This window comes from Neospora caninum, chromosome IX (genome assembly GCF_000208865.1).
Source record: "Neospora caninum Liverpool complete genome, chromosome IX".
Lineage (NCBI taxonomy): Eukaryota > Apicomplexa > Conoidasida > Eucoccidiorida > Sarcocystidae > Neospora > Neospora caninum.
The window spans coordinates 5,220,713-5,244,665 of record NC_018390.1 but is presented as its reverse complement, the minus strand read 5'-3'; the positions used below and the strand labels follow the sequence as shown (position 1 = coordinate 5,244,665).

Below are 23,953 nucleotides of genomic sequence, written 5' to 3'. Positions count from 1 at the left end.
TGTCAGTGGTGGAGAGCGTGTCGCGCAGCTACCCGAGACCCGCAGACGGAACGGCGCCGGAGGGGCCGGTGGAGGCGAAGTTTGTCGCCACAAAGGACGGAGAAGAGACAAGACAGGAGGCGAGAGACGTGGGTAGGCGCAGGGCACGGCAGAGGCGGTTTAGAAACGCGCCGGCGCCACACACGAGAGAGAGATCGGCAGTCGACCAGCGAGCGACGGCCCTCTGGCGACGTTCTGGGGTTGCGTTCCGGTTGCCGGGCCGACGGAACGCGAGGCCGGGAATGACGCGCAGGAAAAGGGAGCGAGCAACACAGGGGACAAAAAATTAGGGAAAACGGGCCGGCGAACAAAGTGCGCCACGCACCCGAGCCTCGAAATGACTCAAACGGCTGCCTCTCCGCGTGGCCAGCATGCGCGGCGACGAAAACCGACACAGGTCAACCTTGTCTCACTTTCCCCGTCCGGAAAAGGTAAGCACCCGGAAGGAGAAACACGTTCCGCAATGTCTCTTTCCTGGAGAGGCTTCTTTCAGGCCGACAAAAATGGTACAAAACAAAAGGCAAAGTCGCCGCAATGCGGACGGCGACGCCCCTTTCCTCGGTCGCTCTCTCGGCGTTCCAGCGTTTCTTCCGCAGCTTTGTTAGCCAACCAGCTGTGCTGGGCGGAGGACGATGAAAACGCGTTCCACGCGAAAAAAAGACACGGGACTTAACAGGAACAGGAGGGTTCTCCACAAGAAACAGCTAAGTGGCCTGTCCCAGCCCTCCGTGCCGACGAACGTTTATTTTTCTTTCGCCGGGGGAAAATTGCAAGACCGAGCGAGGCGCATCGAAATTGCGCGCAGCGACGGCGACTCGTAGCGAGGCGCGATTGAGCTAGCAGGCAACTCGCTGTCAGGCTATAGCAGCAAACGAAGGAGCCTTCGGGAAAACGGAAGGCCTTGTTTAGACCAACTTGTACAGAAGGCCGCGTGAATCCCCAAAAGGTTACGGAGGTCAGGCATCCGCGCCTTCGTGCCAACGGTTGCTGAGCGTTCGTACGTCTTGTCTTGGCCCTGTGGGCAAACGGCTCTCTTCCTCTTGCGTTCCATGCGCATGCTCTCTCCGCCATACCGGCGATTTGTCTCGAGAAACGTTCCGCTCGCGTAAAAGTGCTGGTGGCATGCACGGTTCACGAAAAGCAACACCGTCCACGGGTCTTGTTCCTCGAGGGGTAATTGTCCCCGAAGCCGGCGCAACCTAGGTTGCGGGGATGTCCACCGGATTGTCGTCTCTCCCGACGCACACTGACTTGCAGCCGTCTTTCGGGCAAACAGCGCACCGCCTTGCCGAAGCAGGTTTAGGTCCTCTTTTCCTGTGTAGACGTGAACTACGTAAGACTCGTTTTTCCAGAATCAGCCGTACTTGGGTTTGTGAGCGGTCGACTGCAAGGCATATCAACCGAATCGATTACGACACGGACGAGCGAAGTTTAAGAGTAACTGATGACAAGTCTCAGAAACCACATCCGTCTATTCCCTAAGGTATGAGCACGACCCCGTTTGCCTTCGACGAAAAGGGGGACCAGTGAAAGGCCTACACTCGATCATCGTGGAGCTTCGTGCGTGTTCGAATCCCATGTTTTACTGTCCAGTAGACTGCTTAGTCGACCGCAATTGGGCCAACTACAAGCGAGAGTGAGGCAGACTCCAGCGCAAACGGTGTACCGTAAAAAAAGGTTCTACCACGGAGCAACGAGCAAAAACGGACCGGGGCAGTGCACGGGGAGAGACTGGTACCACTGAACATCCACGGGGAGATCCACAGTTCGTTTCGACACGCGAGAGAACTCGTAGTGCGCGTACTCTCTGGGCAACGAACCTAGGAGTCAAATTCCGTTAGTAACTGACCAGGCTCTGTTTTCTGGCTTCACTTTCCCACAAGCAGTTCTCTGGCTACAAGCTACACCCGCGCAATCTCTGTATCTTGGATATTGTGTCAGGACGTGTTGTTGCACGCCATACCGGTTTTTAAGCGCTGCAAAACATCCAGCTTCTGAGGTTGTAATAGATCACCGGAAACAAACGGTGAAAAGAAACTAGATGACCCATTTGCAGAAACGGGGCGGAAGCATCATTATGAAACACGGAGTTCAAGACAATGACCGCCTTGAATACAGCCGTCACCAGCACCAGCGATGAGAGGAGAGCTAGGCTTCCTAAGACAGCCGTGTGGAGCCGAGACAACTGTATCTCTTTAAGGTTCTGACACATATGAGGAACCGGACCTGCATCGAATTCCCCGGAATCTGACTCTACACTCTGTTCTAACTTGGGCTGCTATGACAGCGATTGCTAGTTGCAGACGGCGAGCTCCTGTTCCCTTTTGGCGAAAGTGAGAAATGCTTCCAGGCACGCCTGCCAACCTGTCAGTTCCACTTCTGTGCACGGAAAGAATTGAAGGAAGGCCTGCCGTCAGAGGGGATTGTTCGCCGGAAACAAAACGGACACGAAACAATGTACAGACCCCGACCACAGACGCAAACAGCTGACAATCCCCACGAGAGACAGATTCATTCCTCGGCGCACTTCTCTCGAAAGCAGAATGAACAGGGAAAACGATCCAAAAGAAATCCGATCCTTCAGCCGGAAACTAAGGGCGTCGAAGACCACGGAGTTTGCTGCGAAGACACACACAAACGGAGAATCGTCAAACGCAATGAGGAAGGCGTCGCTTCTCACCAACCCCTACGAGGCAACCTGCGGGGATCTCCCAGCTTCGTAACCTGCCGTCCCACACCGTTTTCCATCATCCTGTCGTCCTACAAGAATGAGCAAAAAACTGGAATTTCTACCGATTATGCATGCAACTGTACATGTGTTGAGTTGTTGACAAGCACACAAACGCGTTGGCTGTGTAGCCTGGAGCCACATTTTCGGTTTTCTGTCTTCAGACGAGGGAAAGTAAGTCGAGGCCGGGATCGAACCCGCGACTGAAACAGAGCCTTCATCCTCGAGTGTCTCTCTGCTGGAGAGAGATATGGACAAAGACCACGAGTTCCGTCACTAGTGTCGCCTCGAACGTAGGGAAAGGCGCAACCCGCCGTCTCGGGAGGCCTTCCCTACACGGGTTTGCATTCGCCGCCGTTGTCAGTCCCCATTTCTTCTCCAAAAGGGACTTTAGGAGGGAAAAGGGAATCTCACAACTAGCGCGCACACGCGCGGAAACCCGTCAGAAACGCACATGTGAATGGAGAGAGCACACGTCTTCTCTCGGTCGGTGTGCCGTGAAGACTTTGCGTTCCTTCGTAGGAAAACCTTCCTCCCCTCGAGAACTTCCACAGAAAGGATTTCGGTGGAAGGAGGGGCCGTCACGGAGCTTTTCAGCAGTCAAAACGTGACTTCGCCAGAAGATTTCCAGAAGAAAACGCAGGAGATCGCCGCAACTTCTCGACTGCACAGGTTTCTCTGTGCACAGAGAAGGCACGATGCCCCGCCTTCAGGCTGTCTCCGTTTAGGGTTTTTTTACATCGAGAGTCCGGTTGCTTTCTTCCGTTTTCTCGGCGGGGCGTCCGGTTGAGAGCACAGACATGAACGCGTCCACGAAGGACCGAAACAAACAGCACGAAAGTGTGTACTGTTTCGGGTGTACACGCGCCTGCCACGCCTCCAACCGGGACACCGACCCCTGCCTCGAAACGCAGAAGAAAGGATTTCTTTACCGACGGATGAACACGCAAACTGAAGCACGAGATGGAAACAAAAGTGACAGATACGAGAGAACAAGAAACGTGGCGGGTGTTTCGTGTGCAAAAACACTCGCCTGCAGGTGTCTTATTTTCGAAGACAACGGGTGGGGTTGTGAACCTCAGCGCCTTGCTATTTTTCTCGCGTTTGCCGTGGTACAGCAAGACAAGAAGAGAGGAACTCTGGTCCCTTTTCTCTCGTCAGACTTTCTGTGTTCCAAGTCATGGCATTTCAAAGAGGTGCCGAAGATCGGCGTTTCCTCTCTGTTTTTTCCGAGAAACGAGAGCACGTTTTGCAATCGCCTCCGGTGTGTGTGCCCCAGGTTCCGTACGCAAAGTTGTCACTCGCAGCTGTCCAGCGGTCACCTGAATTTTCTGCATCTTTTTCAACAACAACAGAGCAAAATACCAGGCGACACATACGATGCTGAAATACCCCATTCACGAATCTCCTTCCACCATAGCGTTTCCTCCCTACCACCGCAAAGCCTGCGGGGCGTTTGTCTTCGAGTAGAGCAGGCCAACGCGTGAACCATTCTCCCGGGAAACACGGTCTCTCTGGATTCTTTTCAGAGGCATCTTCTGAACCGGTCGAATCTTCTTGCCTTGTTCGGGCCGTTTTGCGCCGCGGGGAAGGTCCTGGCTTCGCACTTGCTGAAGTCGCGTTCAAATGAACGATTCCTGTTCTCTCAACTGAGTAGCGTTCAAATGAAAGATTCCCGGTCTCGCAACTGACTACTCAGTCCCAGGTGCTTGCGACCGCCGAGCGCGGCTCGATGCCGTCGCCGAGTCGCGTCTTCCTCCTGCTTTCCTCCCAGGATCTAGTTCGCCTCTGAAACCGCAAAAGCTGGAGGCAGGGACGGAAAAAGTCCCAGATCCTTCGAGTTGCCTCTCTCTGTGGCGCAGTTTGCGAGTTTCGCGCTGCAAGGACAGTCGAGGCTCGGCAGCGGAGAGTCCTGCTGCCGGCGAATGGCCGTTCTCCCCTGTGCGGCAAAACACCCTTTCTCGACTAAGCGACACAAGTGTAGACCGCATGCGAAACAGGACGTGCGAGGTTCTGAAAAGAGTCCACGCGTCGCGCGTCCTGTGCGTGGGAGGGGGAAACACCAGACAGGCGGCTTGGGGCCCTGGCCGTTGGACACGATTCGGAGCCTTTGCACCTTTGTAAGACGAGAAACAGCCAGAAAGGCGTCCAGTCCTTTCTCTCCACTTTCCTCGCGACCGTAAAGACAGGTTGTCTCCCCCCCGCGTTTTCCGCCGGCGTCACCAGGCTCTCAACCTCTTACGCATTTGCACATGTACACACGTGCACGCACGTATATATATATATATATATATATATATATATAGGTAACCCTTCCTGGAGTCGTAGGTGACCTCTCCCATGCACAGTGAACACCCCCGGACAAACTTTGCTTTTTCTCTCGGAAATGGCGGCTTTGCATCCCCGCCATCGATGGATGGTCTCGCAAGTGGTTGCGGCCTTCGAGTTAGAGAACGAAGAAGCAGCCGTCGAGTTTGCGTTTCGCGGGCAGTTCTACCCTAAAATCGAAAAGTTTCTCTCGGGCGCCAGTCGGCGACAGTACCTTCTTTTCGGATACCAAAAAGGCAAAGACGCGCAAAGCCTGCCTGGAGCCTCGAACGGGGACCAGCGTCTCGACGCCAAGCTGGTTTGCACTGGTGAGTCTCTCTCTGCCTACTGCCGAGTTGACTGGGTCAGCGGGTGAAAAGGAAAAACACACGTCTGGTTCCGCGCGTTGCGATCCACCAGAGGACCGCTTTTGTGAAGCGTTTAACGCCCGAATCAGCGAGGGCAGGGAAGAATGGAGACGAAGACCGGGCTAAAAGAAAGGAGTAGAGAGAGAAAGGAAAAACGGACTGGAGAGCGAAAGACATGTTCACAGAGGAGAGAGCGCAGCACACGCACCCGGTGAAGAGTCTCAATTTGCGGAGCGAAGGCGATCAGGCAAAACACAGTCAGCTGCCACACAGGCGAAAACAGACACACATCTGTAGAGACACACGACACACAGTCGTAAGAGAGAGAGCATCAATGCGGAAGGCATGGAATTCGGGAAACGTTCTCTCTCGTTTTCCTGTATACAACGTTGCGCACCGAAAGCAGGACTAGCAGAAAATGCACACTCCCTCTCTTTTTCTCGCTTTTTCGGGTTCCAGGCGCTGTTCCCGTCCTTCGACTAGCCTTTCCCCTTTCCATTTTCGAGGCTCGTTTTTCACTTTTTTTCTCCGAGACGGAGACACCTGGCGGCATGTGCCTCCTACAGCGTCTCCGCCTTAGCTCCACGTAGCAGAATGCAGCTGAACGTCTCAGCCTGAAAGCATTTGTTTCATGGAAAGGCCTTTCCCTTCCTCTTCCTTTTCTGCTCCGGTTTTTTTCCTCTCGAACGATACACCCCACGGCAGTTCCCCGAACTTCCCCACCCTGCACACTCTCCTCAGGGAGTCGGAGGGACACATTTTCATGGCTCGTCCTTTCTCCCGCTCTGTTGCTCCCTGTCTCTTCCCTGTTTTCGCTTCCTTGTTCCTTTATGTCTCTGATTTGCCCCTGTCCATCTCTTCTTCCTCGCTTCCAGGCTCTCTTGCCCTCTGTCTCTCTGCGTTTCTTTCTTTTCTCGCGTTTAGTCACTCTTTGCCTTTCTCCTCTGTTTTCTCTCTGCAGATGGTTCCGAGTCTGGTACGCACTCGCGTTCCATTTACTTCCTCAAAACGACTCCGAGAGGAAAAGCGGCGAATTTGAACGTGTCTTCTGACGGCGAGGTGATCTTTGGGGAAATTGCATTGACCCCGCTCGCCAGCTTGGACGTGACTCTCACCGATCTCTTCCTCCCGATTGTCGAGCGATTCAGCGAGCATGAATGGTCCGGAAACAGCAGAAACGACGAAAACGTCTCACAAAAATGACTACGCTTTTTTGAACGCCTTTGCGCTTACCTGCAGCCATACATAAACATATATGTATATATGAGTTCGTTTCTAGAAGCGTCGGTGTGTTTGAAGGGGAGCAACCATTCATAATTCCCTTTACTCGTATTCACAAGGGTATCGATACATACATACTTATATGTAGCTAACTGTACAGATATGCACATCTATGCATATATATATATATAGTCCCGGTTGCGTGCAGCTTTTGTGGCTGTAGTGTGAGGCCTTTCTGTCTACGCAGGAAGAGCTGCCAAGTGAGGTGTCCTCGTCTCAGCTAAACGCATGCATCTCTTTATCGATATCTATATTTGTCAGTATGTAGAATGCATCTAGGTGCTTGTCTCGAACTCTCACGACCCTATTACGGCTCTTTGCCTATCGCGATCTATTTTTAAGTGCCGCTGCTGGCAAGAAGCGCAATTGTCGGATATGTGCAATCGCGTGTTTTCGTTTGAACGTGGATTCTCGATTCTGGATTTTTTCCGTTCAGGAAGAACTGCCCACCGGAGCAGCGGAGGGACTTCGTCGGGACTTTCCGGAGTTTCTGTAAAGATCTCTCAGACGCGATTCACTCCCTCTCCTGTGGAATTGAACTCCGCAAACCGGACCCTTCGTAAGTTCCCAGCGGTCGACTCTCACTTGTGAACAGCCACAAATCCAGAATGCAGATATATATATGTATATATATGTATATATATGTTTTATGTATATGTATATATATGCGTATCTACATGAGTGTTCATGTGCGATTGTATATATATATATATATTATAAGCCTCTATGGATATATCCATGTTTCTCTGCATCCATAAATCTGGTATGTCCAGGGTGTGTGTCGCGTTTCCGTCTTTTGTCCTTTGGGGAGTTGAAAAGCGACCGATGGCTATTTCGAGATGCATTCGAGATGCATTGTGCTGCATCGCTCGTCCTTACTGGATCTTTCTTGTGCTGTGTGCCGGTCTGCGGAAAGCGAGAGGCTCGCACGGCCCCCGCCCCTGGTTGGCCGAGACGCTCGGATTGTCTGTCGGTTCCTCCCAACTCCTTTCTCTAAAAGCCCCGGAGACAAAATCCGTGTCTCTCTCTGTTGCAGAAAGGTGTCCGAAGAAGAGCGCTCAGACCCCGCGGTAGCCGCGAAGAATCCCGAAGCCGTTTTCCACTTTGAAACGCTCCTCGAGGACTGGTGTCGCCAAATCGAGAATTACTTGGAAACGTCTCTCGACAACAGCCACGAACCGCCCGACGCTGGCCCCCGCAGCGAGGTGAGGAGCGGCCAAGGAAGGCTGAACAGACAGCGAAAGGACAAGGAGCGCAGGCAGCGAACGGGAGGGAAGCTGGAACAAACGTAAAGAGGGAGACACACCAGACTGCGTGGCAGAGAAGCTGCGCCGTTTCTCTCCTCACGAGCCTTCGCCGAACCTCTTCATAGTTTCCTCCAGAATCCCATATACCTCCCCACGCCCCTTAACCCCCGGTGGAGGCGCGCGTTTTCTTTCTTCCGATGCCAAGACCTGGGCCTTTTTCCGTCTGCGTGGCCGCAATTGCGTGCAGATCGAATATTGGCGGAACCGCATGCAGCGACTGAACTCGATCATCGAGCAGCTGAAGAGCGACAACTGCCGCCTGGTGTTTCAAACGCTATACGCGGTCAGCAAAGTGAGCGCAAAAGCCGGGGGAAACCTGAGGCGAGGCTGACCGCAGGGGCAAGGAAAAGTCGCTTTTCCAACCGATTCTAAAACGGCAGAGAGACAAGCGACAACACACATACACCTGTCCTACACCTCCACCTCTTTATATGTATATCTTTATTTACATATATATATATATATATATATATATATATGTATATGCATACAACAAATGTACATCGATTAGGTGTCTCTCTGTATAAAGATGGCCGTGCCAATGGGGAACCAGGGAAGGAGGTGGACCGAAAGAAAGGGCCGGATTTCCTCTGCGCCTCTGAGGTTCGCTTCCTTCTGGGCACTTCGCTTTCTTTTCAGACAAGCACGGAGGCTACCCCGAAGTCGAGACAAACTGTGTTCCACGCGCTCCGGCGATGCAAGCAAATCGACACAGCCATCACTGAGGCGTTCAATGAGGCAAAGGACAACGTCAAGTATTTGAGCACCCTTCAAAACTTCATGGATCCTCTCTACACAGGTGTGGAGAAAAACTCGAAATAAAAACGAGGATATACGTATATATAAAAGTATATCTATATATGTGTAGATATATATGTATATATATGTGTAAGTACGCATGTATCCGAATAGCTACACGAACACTATCAGTTGTCCGCATTCGTACCTCTATATCCATATATCTACATCTGTGAAAGTCGATCTAGGTGCGTTTTTTTATCTAGTGTAACTCAGTCTCTGGATTTAAGTCTATCTGTATGTGTATGTGAACGTGTGGATGTATGTGCATTGGCATCTACATCTGTCGTTGCCCACCTCTCTAAATCACCACGTTTCCGCTGTTTTCTAAGCATGCATGCACCGCCAGACCAGCATTTGCCCTTGCATACCCTTTTTTTCGGGGATTCTGTCTGGGTTGCCGGCAGGCACTCCCCAGAACATCATCGACAATCTCGGAGCTCTGATGAACGCCCTCACGATGATTCACTCGATCTCTCGCCACTACAACACTACCGAGCGAATGACAAATTTCTTCATCAAAATCACGAACCAGGTACACACGGAGGAAGTCGGTTTCCTCAGCTGCGTCTGCCTTGTCGGGGCGTGCCGGCGCGCGCTGTGCGTTTTGTTCTCTCCATCGAATGACTCTTCCCTCTAGATACGGAAAGGAGGAGATGCAGATCTTCAGGCGTGTCTCTGTCTGGGCACGGCATCCTCACACGTTTCCACGCATGATCCAAAAACGCAGGACTCCCGGACAGCCTGGATGGGCGCGAAAACGACTCGGAGGGCTTGCGTCTTGCTTTTCCATTTATAATGCCTCCTCCGCATCCCGATCTTGACTCGCATCCACGCCTCTCTTCCGCGCTGTAGCTCTCTCGCTCTCTCGCTGTCACGCTCTCGTTTGTGGGACTTGCGTCGGCATTCCCTTTTCCTGCCCAGATGATTGCAAACTGCAAGAAGGGGATTCTGGCTGACGAGCATCACCAGCAGCTCTGGAAGAGGGAACCTGAGGAAATCATTCAGAAGCTGGAGGCGTGTTCGCGGCTAAACGAAGCGTACCACGAACACTACCGAATAACAAAGGACAAGCTGCTGACCATGCCCAAGGGGAAACAATTCGACTTCTCAGAACACCTGATTTTCGGCCGCATGGACCTCTTCTGCCGGCGCGTGTTGAAGCTCATCACGCTGGTAAACGGAGTTTTTTGTCTGCAACTGGCGCCGTCACATTCAGCACACCGCTAGGCTCGAGCACGGGTTTCCTCGCGAACGAGTGTGGAGACACCGCAGTCTCGTCCACAAACTCCTGGGCTCGAAGGAAAAGACGTTTAAAAGACGTTTCCTCGGCCCTGTGCCTCGTCGAGCTCCCCGTCACACAAACGCGACAACTTCACTTCCGGCATCTCGGCTTCTCCGTCTCCCTTCCCTCTTCTCTCTCTCTTCTCTCTTCTCTGTCTCGTCTCGGGCTCTGTTCACCTTCTGAGCTTCCTCTGCCTCTGGGTTGACACGGGTTCTGAGGGGGGGGGGGGGACAAAACAGTCTCTGGAAAAGGAGAGAACGGCGGGGTTTGTCCCTGGCGCGACGCTCGCTGATGTCACGAGGGAGGCAAAGCCAAGCTCAAAAGAAGCACAGGGCTTTCGAAGCGAAAACAACGCTTCTCGATTCCCTAACGGATGGACGGCTAGCGCTCGTAGATGGGGTTCGGCCTTCCAGGTGGTCTCCGGGGGGGGGGGGGGACCTGCCTGCCTCTTTTTTTCCCGTTAACGTCTCGCCTCTCCATTTCCCTTTTGCGTCTCCTCCTGCGTCTCTCTGTCTCCTACCACCGTTCTTCCCGCGCACTTCGCTTCACTTTTGTCTTTCCAGTTCTCCATCATCCGGCAGTTCCAAAGCATCTCGCGACACTGTTTCGAGGGCATGGAGGCCTTTGTCGAACGCTTCAAGGTACGAGGGGAAACAACCCCAGGAGGAGACGCCTTCACCGTCTGAGCTCCGCTCCTGGTCCTCGCAGTTCGACACAAACTCTCTCGCGTCTGTCTGTGTTGCCTACGTCGGGGAGGCAAGAAGGCCCCGGCGATTGAGGCTGCTTTTGAGATCGCCCAGTGCATCTGAGCTTTTGTTTTCGGGCTCTCCAAATCTCTCCTTTCTTGTATCTCTCTCTGTCTCCATGTCTCTCTTCCTCCCTGTCTCTCTCTTTTCCTCCCCGTCTTTCTCTCTTCCTCCCTCCCCGTCTCTCTCTCTTCCTCCCTCCCCGTCTCTCTTTCTTCCTCTGTTCTCGTCTCTCTGTTTCTCTCCCTGTGTCTCGTTCTCTCAAGTCTTTCCCTGCTCTGTCCCTCCGTTTTACTTCTCCTTTTTGCGTTTTGCCGGTTTTTGCGCGCCAGCAAATCCTTGCAGAGTTCCGCGCCAAGAGACATGACATGCTCGACTTCACCAACAACCGATTCGACCGCGACTTTGTCGAGTTCACCGTGCGCGTCGCCGATCTGGAGGCAGCCCTCCAGCCGTTCATCAACCAAGTAAAATCCGCCGCATCTCGTTCCGCCCCTTTGCGAGAGAAACGCCGTCGATGCCAACTCACTCCGCATCTTCACTCTCTCCGCAGCCTCAAAGGCCCACGACTGCGCTCCACAAACGATGCTGGACAGTCCCAGAGGCGTGACAGAGCAGTCAGACACACGCGCTTGCCGGTTTCACAGAAAGGCAGGAAGAGAAAGAGACGTCACCTCGAGAAAAAAAGACGCAGAGCACCTCTTGCGAATCGAGGGAGAGAGCGTACACTGGCAAGCTAGACTCGACCCGTTGCAGAGTTTCTTCCATGTGCACGGCAGCCTCTGTTTCTCTCTCTTTCGGTTTCTCTCTCTTTCTGGTTCTCTCCTTTTCGTTTCCTGTCTCCGTTGTTTCCTGTCTCTGGTGTTTTCTGTCTCTTTCGTTTTCCGTCTCTGTTGTTTTCTCGTACTCTCTGCTTCTCTACTTGAGGGAAGAGACGTCGAGCAAGGCGGCGTCCGTCGAGAATCGGCTGCGTCTCGAGGTTTTTGTCTCCACCGGTTGCATCCGCCCCACGTGTGCGACCGCCGCGCAAAACCATACTTCTCTCCTTTTCGGTTCTTTCCGCCTTGTGGCTCTCGCGTTTATTCTTCCTCGCTCTTCCTTCCCCCCCCCCCCCCCCTGTCTTGGGTTTCACACAGTCGTTTGAGTCCACCACGTCGATAGACGCCTCGCTGCAGTTGCTCAAGAAGTTCCAGTCGATCGTCCACAGCGAAAATCTCAAGAGCGAACTGAAAAACAAAATCACCATAATCTTCCACAGATTCGGGTGGGATCTCCAACAGGTACGCCTTCTCTCGCGTTCTTTGACGCCGCCTCCTTACTCACACAGATCGCCTCTTCGAGGCATCCTGCTCGCAAACAAAGAAGTGGTTATCTCCACCTCGCTTTTGTCTCCTCTGGTGTCGCGCGAATCGCCGTCTTTTCCTCTTCTCCGGTCTCTTCTTCCTTCCTGTTCCCGACCTTCATTTCCCTGTCGCGTGCCTCTTGTTCTTCCTGTTTTTTCGCCTCTAGTTTCTCCTCGGTTTCTCCGCTTCGGCCTTCGCGCTTCTTAACGTGCCCCCACGATCGCTCTTTCAGGAGTTTCCCAGCATTTCCCCGCGTTTGTCCCCGTCATTTTCCTGCGCGTTTCTCGCGTGCCATGGCTTTTCTTCGCGACTTGTCTGCTCTCGGACCTATGCTAGGTTCAAGAACAGTACGAACGCCTTCGCGCGAATCCGCCGAGGGACCGCGCCGTGCCGCCTGTCGCAGGAAGCATCATCTGGACCCGTCACCTCCTGAAGAGAATCGAGGTGAGTCTGTTCTTTTCTCGCCGTCTCTCAAAAGGCTAGCGCTGCTGAAACCAGAGACTCCTACACACACACAAAACCAAGTACAAACCTACAAAAGGAGACGCAAAACAAGCATGTCTGTAAATGCAAAGAAATCAACACAAACCCTTGATATGCATGTACCTGTGTACACCCGCTGTACATACATCTCTACGTGCACACATGCCTATCCAAATGTAGCTTAATACATGCATATAAAGATCTACTGTATATATGCATATTTCCACATGCATACATATATGTATAAACATACCTATAAATATGTATACTTATATATATATATATATATTGATGTGGATATGTGTCGCCCGAGATGGCGGGTGTCTTGCGATATCGCTCTGCGTGGTTGAGTTGGGCGACGGTTTTTGTGGAGAGTTTTCGACTTTTTCTCTCTAGGGTCCGATGAAGAAATTTGAAGAGCATCCCTTTTTGCTGAGCACGCGCGAGGCGAAGAAGACGGTTCGACTCTACAACAAGGTGAGGACCCGGCGCCTCGAGCGAGGACAGTCTTGGCTCCTTTCCTTCGTCCTTTCACGTTCCGGCTTCTTCTCTCGGCCTTTTCGCCGGGTTTCTTCGTCGTGAAAAACGGTCACTAAGCGCCGGTATGCGGCCCAACCCGAGCCGGAATCTTCTCTTCTGTTTCGCATCCCATTCACCTGTCCGGCTTTCCTCTCGCTCTCGCGTCTTCATCGTGCGGCACCTTCGTCCTCTCGCTTCTTTTCTTTCTTCTCTCTCTTTCTTTCCTTTCTTATCTCTCGTTCTTTTCTTCCTTCTCCCTCTCTCTCTTTTCGTCCTTCTTTCTCTCTGGTTGTTCTTTCTTTCTCTGCGTTCTGCGTCCTTTCGACGTTTTTCGCTGTCTCTTTCTTTTCGGTTTCAGGTAGCGGCGACGCTCGTGGAGTTTGAATTGCGCTGGCATCAGGCCTGGAAAGACTCGGTACCGGCGAGCCGAGCCGGCCTGCAAGCCCCACTCTTGGCGCGTCATCCGTCCAGTGGAAAACTCTTCGTCAACTTTGACCTCGACCTCGTCCAGCTGCTGCGCGAAGCCAAGGCGCTCGATCGCCTCCGACTCGACCTCCCTGAAGATGCAAAAATCGTCCTGCTAAGAGAAAAAAAACTAAAACGATACTACGAAGACCTAACCTACGTCCTGGTTGTACGCGACCGACACGCCCCACTGTATACATACATATATACATACATATACATATATACATATATATATATATATATATGTATGTATGTATATACATGTTTGTATCTGTTTTGGAAGCGAGGAGTCTGTAGAGAGGGAGCATGATCCACGTGTACAGAACAACGCGCCGAGTTGTATCTCCACGCAGCCAGACGTCTTCCTTTCTCGTTCCGTCCGGTTCTTCACCTACTGCGTGTGCTGCAGTATCTCGGTTCCTCAAACGCCATAGAGACCTTTTCCTTCAGACGAGACAACACAAAACAACTCACCCCATCCAGCCCTTCTCCTTCTTCTCCCTCGGTTTTCCCATCTTCTCCTTCTCCTTCGTTTGTTCTTCTTCTCAGTCTCTGCTTGCCTTCGCTTGATTTGTCTCGTCGGGTTTCTTTCCAGGAGTACCGCCGCATCACCTCGATGGTCCGTCCAATCACCGCAGCTCTTCTTCAGCCTCACCTGGACAGCATGGAGCAGATTCTGAGGCCGGGCACGACGAGTCTCACGTGGACTTCGATGAACGTTGACAGCTATTTGCAAAGCATCTACGCAGGGCTTTCCAAGCTCGAGCAACTGGTCATCATTGTCAACGACATTGTCGAAAACCGAATCGACAGCAGCCTCCTGGTACCGCACCTGCCCTTTGAGACGAAAAAAACGAGCGATACACACACGCATATCCACAGCGGCCTGCCGAGTCCCTGGAATGCCTCTGTACACAAATGCGTAGATCGCTCCACACATACACGCAAATTGACAGACGTGGAGGTGCGTGTCTCCTTTTTCTGTGTAGAGCTGCGGCTTCTCTTTTTCTGTCTCTTTCTAGATGCGTGTGTGTCAATCTCCACCGAGGCGTCTAGGCACGAGAGGAGCTACCTCGGGTTTTTCTTCTTGTCTTTCTCTACACGTAGATATGCAAATAGGCAGCCGTGTCTTCGCGTCGACGCGTGCACATGGATAAGTGTCGGGTCTCCTTTAGCGAGGCAGAGAAAAGGTGTGCGTGTGCGTGGGACTGTGTTCCTTTGCCCTCGCTCTTCACCTTTCCGCTGCAGTCTCTCTCGCGCGTTCTGTTGGTGGACGTGCCCAAGCCGGGAGAAGTCGTCTCGCTTCAAAGCTTCGTAGAGCTGCAAGAAAGCCACGTGAAGCAAATCGCCGCGCAGCTGAACGGGCGGTCTGTTGAGATCGAATGCGCCGTCCACGACCTCATTCGTACCAGTCTGAGCTCCCCACTGGAGCGAAACATCCAGGTGCGAAAAGAGAGAGACAAGCGCTCGACCGCGCGCGCTTCTGGAAAAAAGACGAGAAGCAGCGCGGAGACGCCCCGAAGGGAGGGGCCGAGAGCCTCGCAGAGAGGTGTATCCGTGAGAAACAAGACAAAAGATCGAGAAAGAGACCGACGCACCTGGAAGGAGAGACGACAGGAGACCGAGAGACTCACCGAAAGGCCGGTCTGCGTGAAAACAAGTGGAGCAGCCGCACACACGCGTCGTGTTTCGTGCAGAATGGCAGACTTCAGTTAAAAAGGAACCCCGTTTTGCATGTTTTTCGTCGTGGTGACGCCCGATTCTTCAGCCTGTGCAGAAAGAGGACATCGTCAAAATCAAGGCTCAGTACAAGTGGAATCTGTACACGTCGTTGCTGAACTCAACAAAGAACTCTCTCTTGTGCCTAAAAGAGAGGCTTCAGGCTCGTCGCAACCGAGCAGGTACGTTCCCTCGCTGAAACACTTTGTTCGAAACTGGGCCGTATGAGACGGACGCGCTCCGGCACCCACGACAGACAAACCACGAAATATAAACACGTTGTAACCTCGAATAGACATGTGTGTGTGCTCACGGCCACACATCTGCCTTCCCTCCTGCACTGATCCCATGTGTGTGTACCTACCTGTGTCGATCTGCATCTGTCTGTAGCTGCATTTGCCCTTCTGCATGAACCTCTCTTTGCAGATCTATATCAAGATGAATGTCTATTGGTCGCCCTGTATCTATAGGTGTGGACCTGTACAGATCTGTGTGTAGAGGAGTGAATCAGAATGCATGCATCTGCGCGAGTGCGTATACAGTCAAGGGCGTTTCCTCGAGCCCAACCGTCTCGCTGCAGGTTCGCGACCGCTCTCCACAGACGGCAGCGCATGCATCCGGAAATATGCAGAAAACGGATCCATCGCAAGAGCGGAGATCCCGTGCAGGCTTGCACAGTCGCACACGCTCTCCCCACGTACCTCGCCCTTTCTCGTGCACGTATGTATATATGTGTGCAAGACTCTCTTACCTCCGGGACGACATCCCTCCGTCTGTCTCTCTCGCAAACTGGGAGTTTTTTGTCTCGCTTCTGCATGCATCACACTTTTTCGTGGCAAGTGTTTCTTTTTCGCGCCTTCTCCGCTCTTTCTCGCAGAGGCCACCGCCCCGTTCTTCGAGGTGGAGCTCCAGTTGGATGGGCAAGGAGTTCGTTTGCATCCTTCTCTGGAGGAAATTCAGAGCGCCATCAACCAGTCGGCTCTTGCGATTTTAACCTGCTCGAAGAAAGTGAAGCCGTGGGCCGTGTCCCTTCCCCCAGCGTTTCTCCAAGCGGAGCAGACTGCTAAACTGGGCGACAGAGAGACTGCGGGGTTGCTGGAGGCTGCGTCGGCGGACAGCGCGGAGCGAGAAGGCGAAAGCTTCCACAGTCGAATTGCGGAGGACCGAGAAATCTTGAAGATCCTCCTCCTCCTGACCGGTTCCATACAAGGCACGCGAGACGAAGTGGCGAAATTCCTCAGCAAATTCGATGTAAGAGGAGGTATCCAAAAGCCCCCTGACACAGGGAACGAGGCAGAAGAGCAGAGTGTGCTCGCCTTTATGCATGCACCCTCATTTCGATCTCAAACCTTTCCACAACTTTCGCCAACCTGTGCACACGCACAAACACACAGAGACACAAACCCACCTTGCTGCACTCATGCGCACACGCGCACAAACACATTTAGGTATTTGTGCATGCTCTTTGTTGCCGTTTTGTATCTTTCCTCTTAAAAAGAGGGCTCGTCTTCTGGTTTGCGCTTCAACTGGAGAACCGACAGGCGGCGCGTGCCCAACCCTCAGAGCGTTTCAGACACTCTTTCGCGTTTTTCACTTCAAGAGGTGCACAGACGCCTCAGAGAGATGCGTCGCTTCGCCGGCTTAGAGGCGTGGAAGTGACGCTTTTGCTCTGTCCATACCACCTGTTGTGCCTCCTTTTGCGTCTCCGGCCGACGCAGACGTTTGCGTGGCTGTGGACACAGTCAACGAGCGACACATTCGCGGCCTTTGCAGCCCAAAAGCCGTCGCTGGATGAATTCGAGCGAAATCTCCGGTCCTTTGTCGACGTCGAGACGAAGTTGCAAACGATGGAAGCAAACACTGCGATCGGTGTGCTGTTGTTGAACTCCAGCGGTCTCATCAGCCAGGTAGGGATGGCACTGTTGACGAGAAACGACTCGCCGCATCCACAAAGACGCTGTCGGAAGGAGAAGGCCCGAGACACATTCCTCACGCCGAAAAACAGTCTCCCGTGGACATTTCCAAAAGACACACGTCTGCAAACCTAAACCCCCCAAAAATTGACATACACACAAACACACACAAAAATGTACCCCTATATATATACGGGTAACTAGAGATACACATATACATACCTATGAAACTTGAATAAATACATACGGATATAATTGAGCTTTTCAAGAAAGACATGTGCTCGTAGGAAACTGTAAGTCACGCCATATTATCTGGCTTCCCTCCTGTTTTACTTCCTGATTCAAAAAGACCACAAAAATTGTGAGTCTTGGTTCTGCGTTTTCGTGGACACCCCCTGCCTGTACACACAAACATCTGTCTACATACTTGTATTTGTACAGAAAACAGAAAAGTGTTCGGACACGTTTTCGGGCGTCCGGGCCAATGTGGCCGCTGGCGCCAGGGGAAAGGGTGTCTTTTCACCTTGGTTTCTCCGCACGTTTCGTCTCTGCGCAGCTCGCCGAGTTAGTCCGAGGATGCAATCTTCAGTACTTGAACGAACTGCATCAACAGGCGAAGCAGAAACTCGAAAGTTTAACCGAGCAAATTCGACAGATGTCGAAGCGACTGAAGCGCCAAGTCGTCGACATTGATGCTTTGCGACATGTGATGGAAACGCTCACTTACATTCGAGAAAAGGAATCAGGTAAATATTGCCAAAACCCATCATGGCAAAACTGAATATCTATCTATGCCTCTCTCCTCATGTATATATAAATATATATATATATATATATATATTTATATATACATGAGGAGAGAGGCATAACCTACATACACTTTTATATACATATCGTGCGTCCTATGCCTATATTCTTCTTTTCTATCTGTCGCTCGGTCTCCGTAGGCGTCTCGTGGATACGAGGAGGCATCGATGCATGCGCCGTTGACTCTAGAGGACGCGCGTCACCATGCATGCGCGCCTCGCCTCTAGAGGGGGGTACGTGGACAAGGCTGGTTAGGTACGGAGTGGCTGACCATGTCGTGCCTCTGGTTTTGGTTGGTGCGAGAACGAAGGCGGGAGTCGCTTTGGCGCGATCTTCGCTCTCTTCTTTTCTCGCGTTTCCTCTTCTCTTTCTCTTGCGCGCAGATATTGAGTCTGAGTTCGGCCCCATCATCAGCATGTACAACCTTCTCGACAGATACCTCCCGAGCAGCGTAACGTTGATCGACAAAGACGAACAGGACCAGAGGCTTATGCTGCGATCCTCCTGGCTGCATCTTCTGGAGGAAGCGCAGGCGCGGCAAGACAACTTGATTGGCATGCAGAACGAGTACAAGCGCGAGTTGATCGTCAACATCAACAGCTTCAAAACAGACGTCAAACAATTCCGCGAAGACTTTGAAAAAAACGGGCCGGCAGCCTTCGGCATCACGCCGCGGTAAGAACAGCAAGCGAAAGGCGGGATCAGAAGAGAGAGAGAGATAAAGGAAAGGAGAGAAAGAAAGAGAAAAAAAAGGAAAGAAAGAGAAAAGAAGGGAAAGAAAGGGAAAAGGAGAGAAAGAAAGAGAAAGAGAGAGAACGACGAGCAACAAGTTCTGTGTGTCGCCGTGACGTGATGATATCTGGAAGAAATAAAGTGAAAAGTGTGATGGACGAGCCACGGACAGGTGGGACAGAACGCCGATCTGTTCATCTTGGTGGAGAGTCGAGATCGGGGCGAAAAAAGGCGCTGAAGAGAGAAATCCGTGAAAAAAAGGGAAGAGGACGAGAGAAAACAACCCCAAAGAGAGAAAAACAGGGCTTTGGGACCACGAAAATCTGGAGTTGCGGCAGACGTTTCAGACGTCTTTGCATGCAAACTCGACGAGACAAAAGATCGAACTACCTACATCCATATCTAGGGGCAGTTGTTTCCTGTTTCGTCTTATCGCTTTGCCGTCTTCTGTTGCAACATTTCTGTCTACAGTCCTCCCTCTCAGTCTGTTTCCCTGTCGACGACGCATTCATTCCTCAAGACATCTCGCTCCCCACAGACAATTTCACTTATCTTCATATACGCATATACATACAGATGCATTTATATACATAAGCACCGACACACGCGTATGAATATATATATGTACATATATGTATATATACGCCTTGTACCTCTCAACATGCATATGTCTCTCTCGTGTGCGTTTCTGCCTTGCGTTTCTCCACCCTTTTTGCGTGAGTAGATCTTATAATCTGGTACAACGCTTTTGGAAAACACTTCATCCACACAGTGGCGCTTGGGAAAGTACTTGTCTCAGAAAACGGTTCTTAATGCCGGCGGCGCGCCGAGGATATGCTAACTGTTGGTGCCCATCTATTGGAAGGAAGTCTCGAAGGCACGTGCCCAGCAACTGGAACTTTCTGTGGGTTTTCTCACAGAGAGGCTGTTGAGCGCGTGAGGCGTTTCAAGGAAGAATGCGAGATGAGAGCCAGAAAGCAGGAGATTTACTACGCAGGAGAGGATCTCTTTGGTTTCCGTCATCAGTCGTACCCTGAACTCGACCAGACAAAAAGGGAGATTTCGCACCTCACGCTGCTCTACGACCTCTACGTCCAGGTGAGTTCCCCGAACGAACCACGTCTCCTTCGTCTATAAGAACGAAAGACACTCCCGTCCATAAGGCGAACGCTCGCGAACCTGCAGGCAGAAAAAGAGACCGCCAGAGGGGTCCGGGGAGGTCGGGTCTACAGAGAGAGGTAAATCTCCACATGAAAGAAGTACAGCAACGATACACACATCCGGCTTCATTTCCACATTTAAATTTCCAAACGCGTGTTAGGTCACATATATATATATATATATACATATATGGTGATCTAGTTATATACATATGAACAGGAATCCAAATGCATTTGCAGAGAAGTATATACATGTCAACATCTGTTTACAAATATGGTGTGACGACTGGAAGGAGGGGGAGTCTGTTGATGTGTAGAAGTTTGCGTTCCTCCTCTTTCAGGTTATTGACACGATGAAGGAGTGGAAAGACATTCTCTGGATCGACGCGCCTGGCCACATTCCGCTGATGAGTGAACGCATTCAATTCTTCTCCACCTGCTGCAAGAAACTCCCCAGACAGCTCAAAGATTCCGATGCCTACCTCGAACTCAAAAAAGAAATCGACGACTTCATCGAGGTCAAAAAACACTCGCGGTCATATGCATATGCCTATATTTATTAACATCTTCACATATATATATATATATATATATACATACATTTATGCATCCATACATGTACACATGCAGCCAGACACTTATGCATATCGAGATATATATATGTATATGTGTTGAAGTATATGTACATTTGTATGCATATATCCGTATCCTTATGCATATCCATGCATATGTCTCTACGCATATATATATATATATATATATATATAATATATTTTTACATCAGCCGGTACTCACGACACCGAGTTTTGAAATGGCAAGCTACCCTGTGACAGAGGAAATGGGAGAGAAGCCAGAGGGGTTTTCGAGCCGAGTTCTGTGCTTTTTGCTTCTTTATCTTGATCGTGCCCGTTTCGCGGGGTTTCTCCCACTTCTGAATGCTCCGAGAAAAAATGTCCGTTTTCCTCGTTTCACGTCTTTCCGCGGTTTCGAGGGCCGGGCTCCGATCGTGTCTCTCCTCTAGAAGAGAAATCCGCAGAGAGTGCTAATACGGCTCCAAGAGATAATGCAAAGTGGAAGTGCGCGACATTATAGCATGTGTGGTGTAGTGAATATCCTTGCCTGCATTGCCCATAACTGCTCCTGCTGTATCTCCTAGAAAAGAGAAAACAAAACAAATTTTGCTGTCGCCGTTTCGCCCCTTCTCAGATTCTACCGCTGCTCGAAGAACTCAGCAAGAAATCGATTATGCCACGTCACTGGAAGCAAGTGGAAGAAATCACTGGCAAATCCTTCAACGTTGAAAACGAAATGCTCAGACTGCAAACGCTCACCGATGCCGGTCTCCTCCAGTTCAAGGTGCGCCGAGGAAGGAAAACCCAAACGTCTTCCCAGTTCCCCGTCGCTCCACCTGATGTGTCTCCGAAGAGCTCGGACCTGCCCCGCTTCTGTGTGTATCGCTATGCATTTCACCTTGTGTGGGCCTGTAGATCTCCCGCTCGGAGTCTTGCCTGTTTATGTCGATCTGCCAGCTCCCCGCGGCTGTATCTGTAGACACCTGTGCCTGTTTGCGTCTATCCAAGTCGGCCTCTCTGTTAGATGCATCTCGCGCTCGCGTGTCTTCTCCGTGTCCTCTTCACGTGCGATTTTTGTTTCTTTTTTCGATCGCTTTTTGCCTCCCACCGCCTTCCCCTTCTCTCCCGTGGCTGCCAGGACGACATCGTGGACATCTGCGAGTCCGCCGACAAGCAGCTGATCATTGAAGAAAAGCTTTCCGACATTGAACACGCGTGGAAACAAACCAGCTTCGACTTCGGCACGTGGAAAACGAGGCAAGGCGAGAACAGATGTTGGCAGAGTCGCAGACCGACAGATTCATACCGCTGTCGAGCGAGGCTGAGCAGGAGACACTTCTGCCCAGCGAGATCAAAAAGCCCATTCAACACCCCCTTTATTTCCGCTTTACACACAGACAAAAGGCCACACACAAACCTGTTCACAAGCTCGGGAGATCTGGAGAGATGCCTCCACGCCGAAGCGGTTTCTGGGGGGAAGAACACACCTGAGAGAAAGCCTAGGAAAACAGCTTCCCATGGCGAACAGCACAAGAAAAGGGTAAAAGTGGAGATTCCCTCATGATTCCTCTCACCTGTGCCACTGAAAAGACCTCAAACACACATATACATGTATACCTGCCGGAAATATGAACCTAGGCATTCGTCGTTGAATGCCGCTCCGCATATATAGATGTACAAATATGTATATATATATGTAAATGTACAGGAATGTGGATCTGTGTACGTCGATCTACATCTGTGTTTGCTCACGTGTATATTTGTATATGCGTATACATGTAAATCTATTTGTATATATATATATATATATGTAGAGATCTGCACATGTGGGTGCGTTGGTTGTGACTTGTTTTAGAGATTATCCGTGCGTGCTGCAAGGCGGGCGAGTTGTCGAGATCCAGGAAGCTCTTGAGGAGTCTCAGATGTCTCTCAACACGATGAACGCGATGCGCCACGTGACACCGTTCAAGGACCGGGTCGTGAATATGCTGACGACTTTGTCGGACGTCTCCGGTGGGAAATCCAAGCACTTGTGCTCTCCAGCGGACACCTGCTACGCGGAGGCGCAGATGCCTGCTACCAAACTCGCCAGTGGAGAGGCGAGCGGCGAGTGGCACGGCAGAAATTTACTCACATCGTGCCTTCACGTGACGCTGTTGCGCAACGTCTCGTGAACCAAAGATCCATCGTGACGCTCGAATGTCGAGAGAGAAAAACCATATATATATATATATATGTAGAAAGAGACATACCACAGCCCCTAGATTTCAGTGCAAAACTGTGGACGTGCTTACGTGTGTCTATAGAGTGATATACTGATAAAATGGATAGAGATAGATAGATATCGAAACCAGAATCTCTATATACTATATACCTATCATCACTATATACCAAGATACATATCCATATACATAAATGTATATACACATATGTAAATGGCAAAAAGAAAGCGAATGTGGAGTCGAGAAGCACGCAGACTTCTCCAAGTGTCGCTGGTCACTCCTTGTCACTTCCCCGTTCCTGTTCACTTTTCGGTTTTGCGTCTTCCTCTTCTCGTCGTTCCGACGCTCCTCGAAAGCGAACACCTCGCCCTCTGCATGCAATGGCTCTTCCCTGTTCTTGGCCGAAGCCTTTTTTCCGATGCATGCGGCCACACCCGGTTCCCGGCTCTTCTTCGTTTTCCTGACTCATTGCGAACGCGTTTTGCGCCCTCGGCTTCTTGCACAGATCCTCTTTGCGGCTGTCTTCTTTTTCGTCTCAGACACGATCGACAGCTGGACAAAAGTTCAAGTTCTCTGGACGTCTCTGGAGCCGGTCTTCACGGGCGGCGACATTGCCAAGCAGATGCCTGCGGAGGCAAAACGCTTCCACGGAATCGACAAAGACTGGGTAAGAAAGCCGCAACAGCCTTGCGCGAACGAGCGACGGCTTCCGCTCCCTGTAATACGCGTCACAGTAATTCATTTCCATATCTATATCTATCTATCTATATCTATCTATCTATCTATATCTATCTATCTATCTATCTATCTATCTATCTATCTATCTATATCTATCTATCTATATCTACCTATCTATATATCTATCCCTATATCTATTTATTACGCCTCGAACCTAACTGTGCAAAAGCTTAATCTTCGTGGGACGTTGAAATCCAACGGGTTTTTCGTTTACTCTCAAGCACTCCAGTGGTGGACGCTCCCCTGTCTCTTCCTGAGTCTGTTTTAAAACTGACCCTCGCTCGGCGCTGTCCTTAAGGACGGCACAGAAACGAAAGTCGCAAAGCGCGGGGAAGTAAAGTGCCGAGGGAACACAATGGACGCTGAGGACTCCTCACCTCAGTTGCTCGTCTCTCTGTGTCGCTCTGTCTTTTGTTCC

The 23,953-nt window shown here is 51.2% G+C and overlaps 1 protein-coding gene across 1 annotated transcript in view; it reads left to right on the top strand.

Annotated features, from left to right (window-relative positions):
- Positions 1 to 5,153: 5,153 nt before the first annotated feature.
- Positions 5,154 to 23,953, top strand: part of NCLIV_044570 (hypothetical protein) — a gene marked incomplete at both ends in the record, with an annotated part of 46,344 nt that continues 27,544 nt past the window's right edge. The window contains 27 exons of the mRNA XM_003881379.1: positions 5,154 to 5,403; positions 6,404 to 6,602; positions 7,160 to 7,282; positions 7,760 to 7,928; positions 8,218 to 8,322; positions 8,670 to 8,829; positions 9,236 to 9,363; positions 9,753 to 10,004; positions 10,677 to 10,754; positions 11,192 to 11,326; positions 11,996 to 12,139; positions 12,539 to 12,646; positions 13,082 to 13,162; positions 13,563 to 13,838; positions 14,268 to 14,495; positions 14,921 to 15,115; positions 15,441 to 15,573; positions 16,269 to 16,642; positions 17,110 to 17,298; positions 17,861 to 18,050; positions 18,495 to 18,786; positions 19,764 to 19,941; positions 20,345 to 20,521; positions 21,210 to 21,359; positions 21,714 to 21,820; positions 22,431 to 22,722; positions 23,303 to 23,464. Of these exons, the coding sequence (XP_003881428.1) occupies positions 5,154 to 5,403; positions 6,404 to 6,602; positions 7,160 to 7,282; positions 7,760 to 7,928; positions 8,218 to 8,322; positions 8,670 to 8,829; positions 9,236 to 9,363; positions 9,753 to 10,004; positions 10,677 to 10,754; positions 11,192 to 11,326; positions 11,996 to 12,139; positions 12,539 to 12,646; positions 13,082 to 13,162; positions 13,563 to 13,838; positions 14,268 to 14,495; positions 14,921 to 15,115; positions 15,441 to 15,573; positions 16,269 to 16,642; positions 17,110 to 17,298; positions 17,861 to 18,050; positions 18,495 to 18,786; positions 19,764 to 19,941; positions 20,345 to 20,521; positions 21,210 to 21,359; positions 21,714 to 21,820; positions 22,431 to 22,722; positions 23,303 to 23,464 (4,875 nt within the window). The remainder of the gene's footprint in view (positions 5,404 to 6,403; positions 6,603 to 7,159; positions 7,283 to 7,759; positions 7,929 to 8,217; positions 8,323 to 8,669; positions 8,830 to 9,235; positions 9,364 to 9,752; positions 10,005 to 10,676; positions 10,755 to 11,191; positions 11,327 to 11,995; positions 12,140 to 12,538; positions 12,647 to 13,081; positions 13,163 to 13,562; positions 13,839 to 14,267; positions 14,496 to 14,920; positions 15,116 to 15,440; positions 15,574 to 16,268; positions 16,643 to 17,109; positions 17,299 to 17,860; positions 18,051 to 18,494; positions 18,787 to 19,763; positions 19,942 to 20,344; positions 20,522 to 21,209; positions 21,360 to 21,713; positions 21,821 to 22,430; positions 22,723 to 23,302; positions 23,465 to 23,953) is intronic.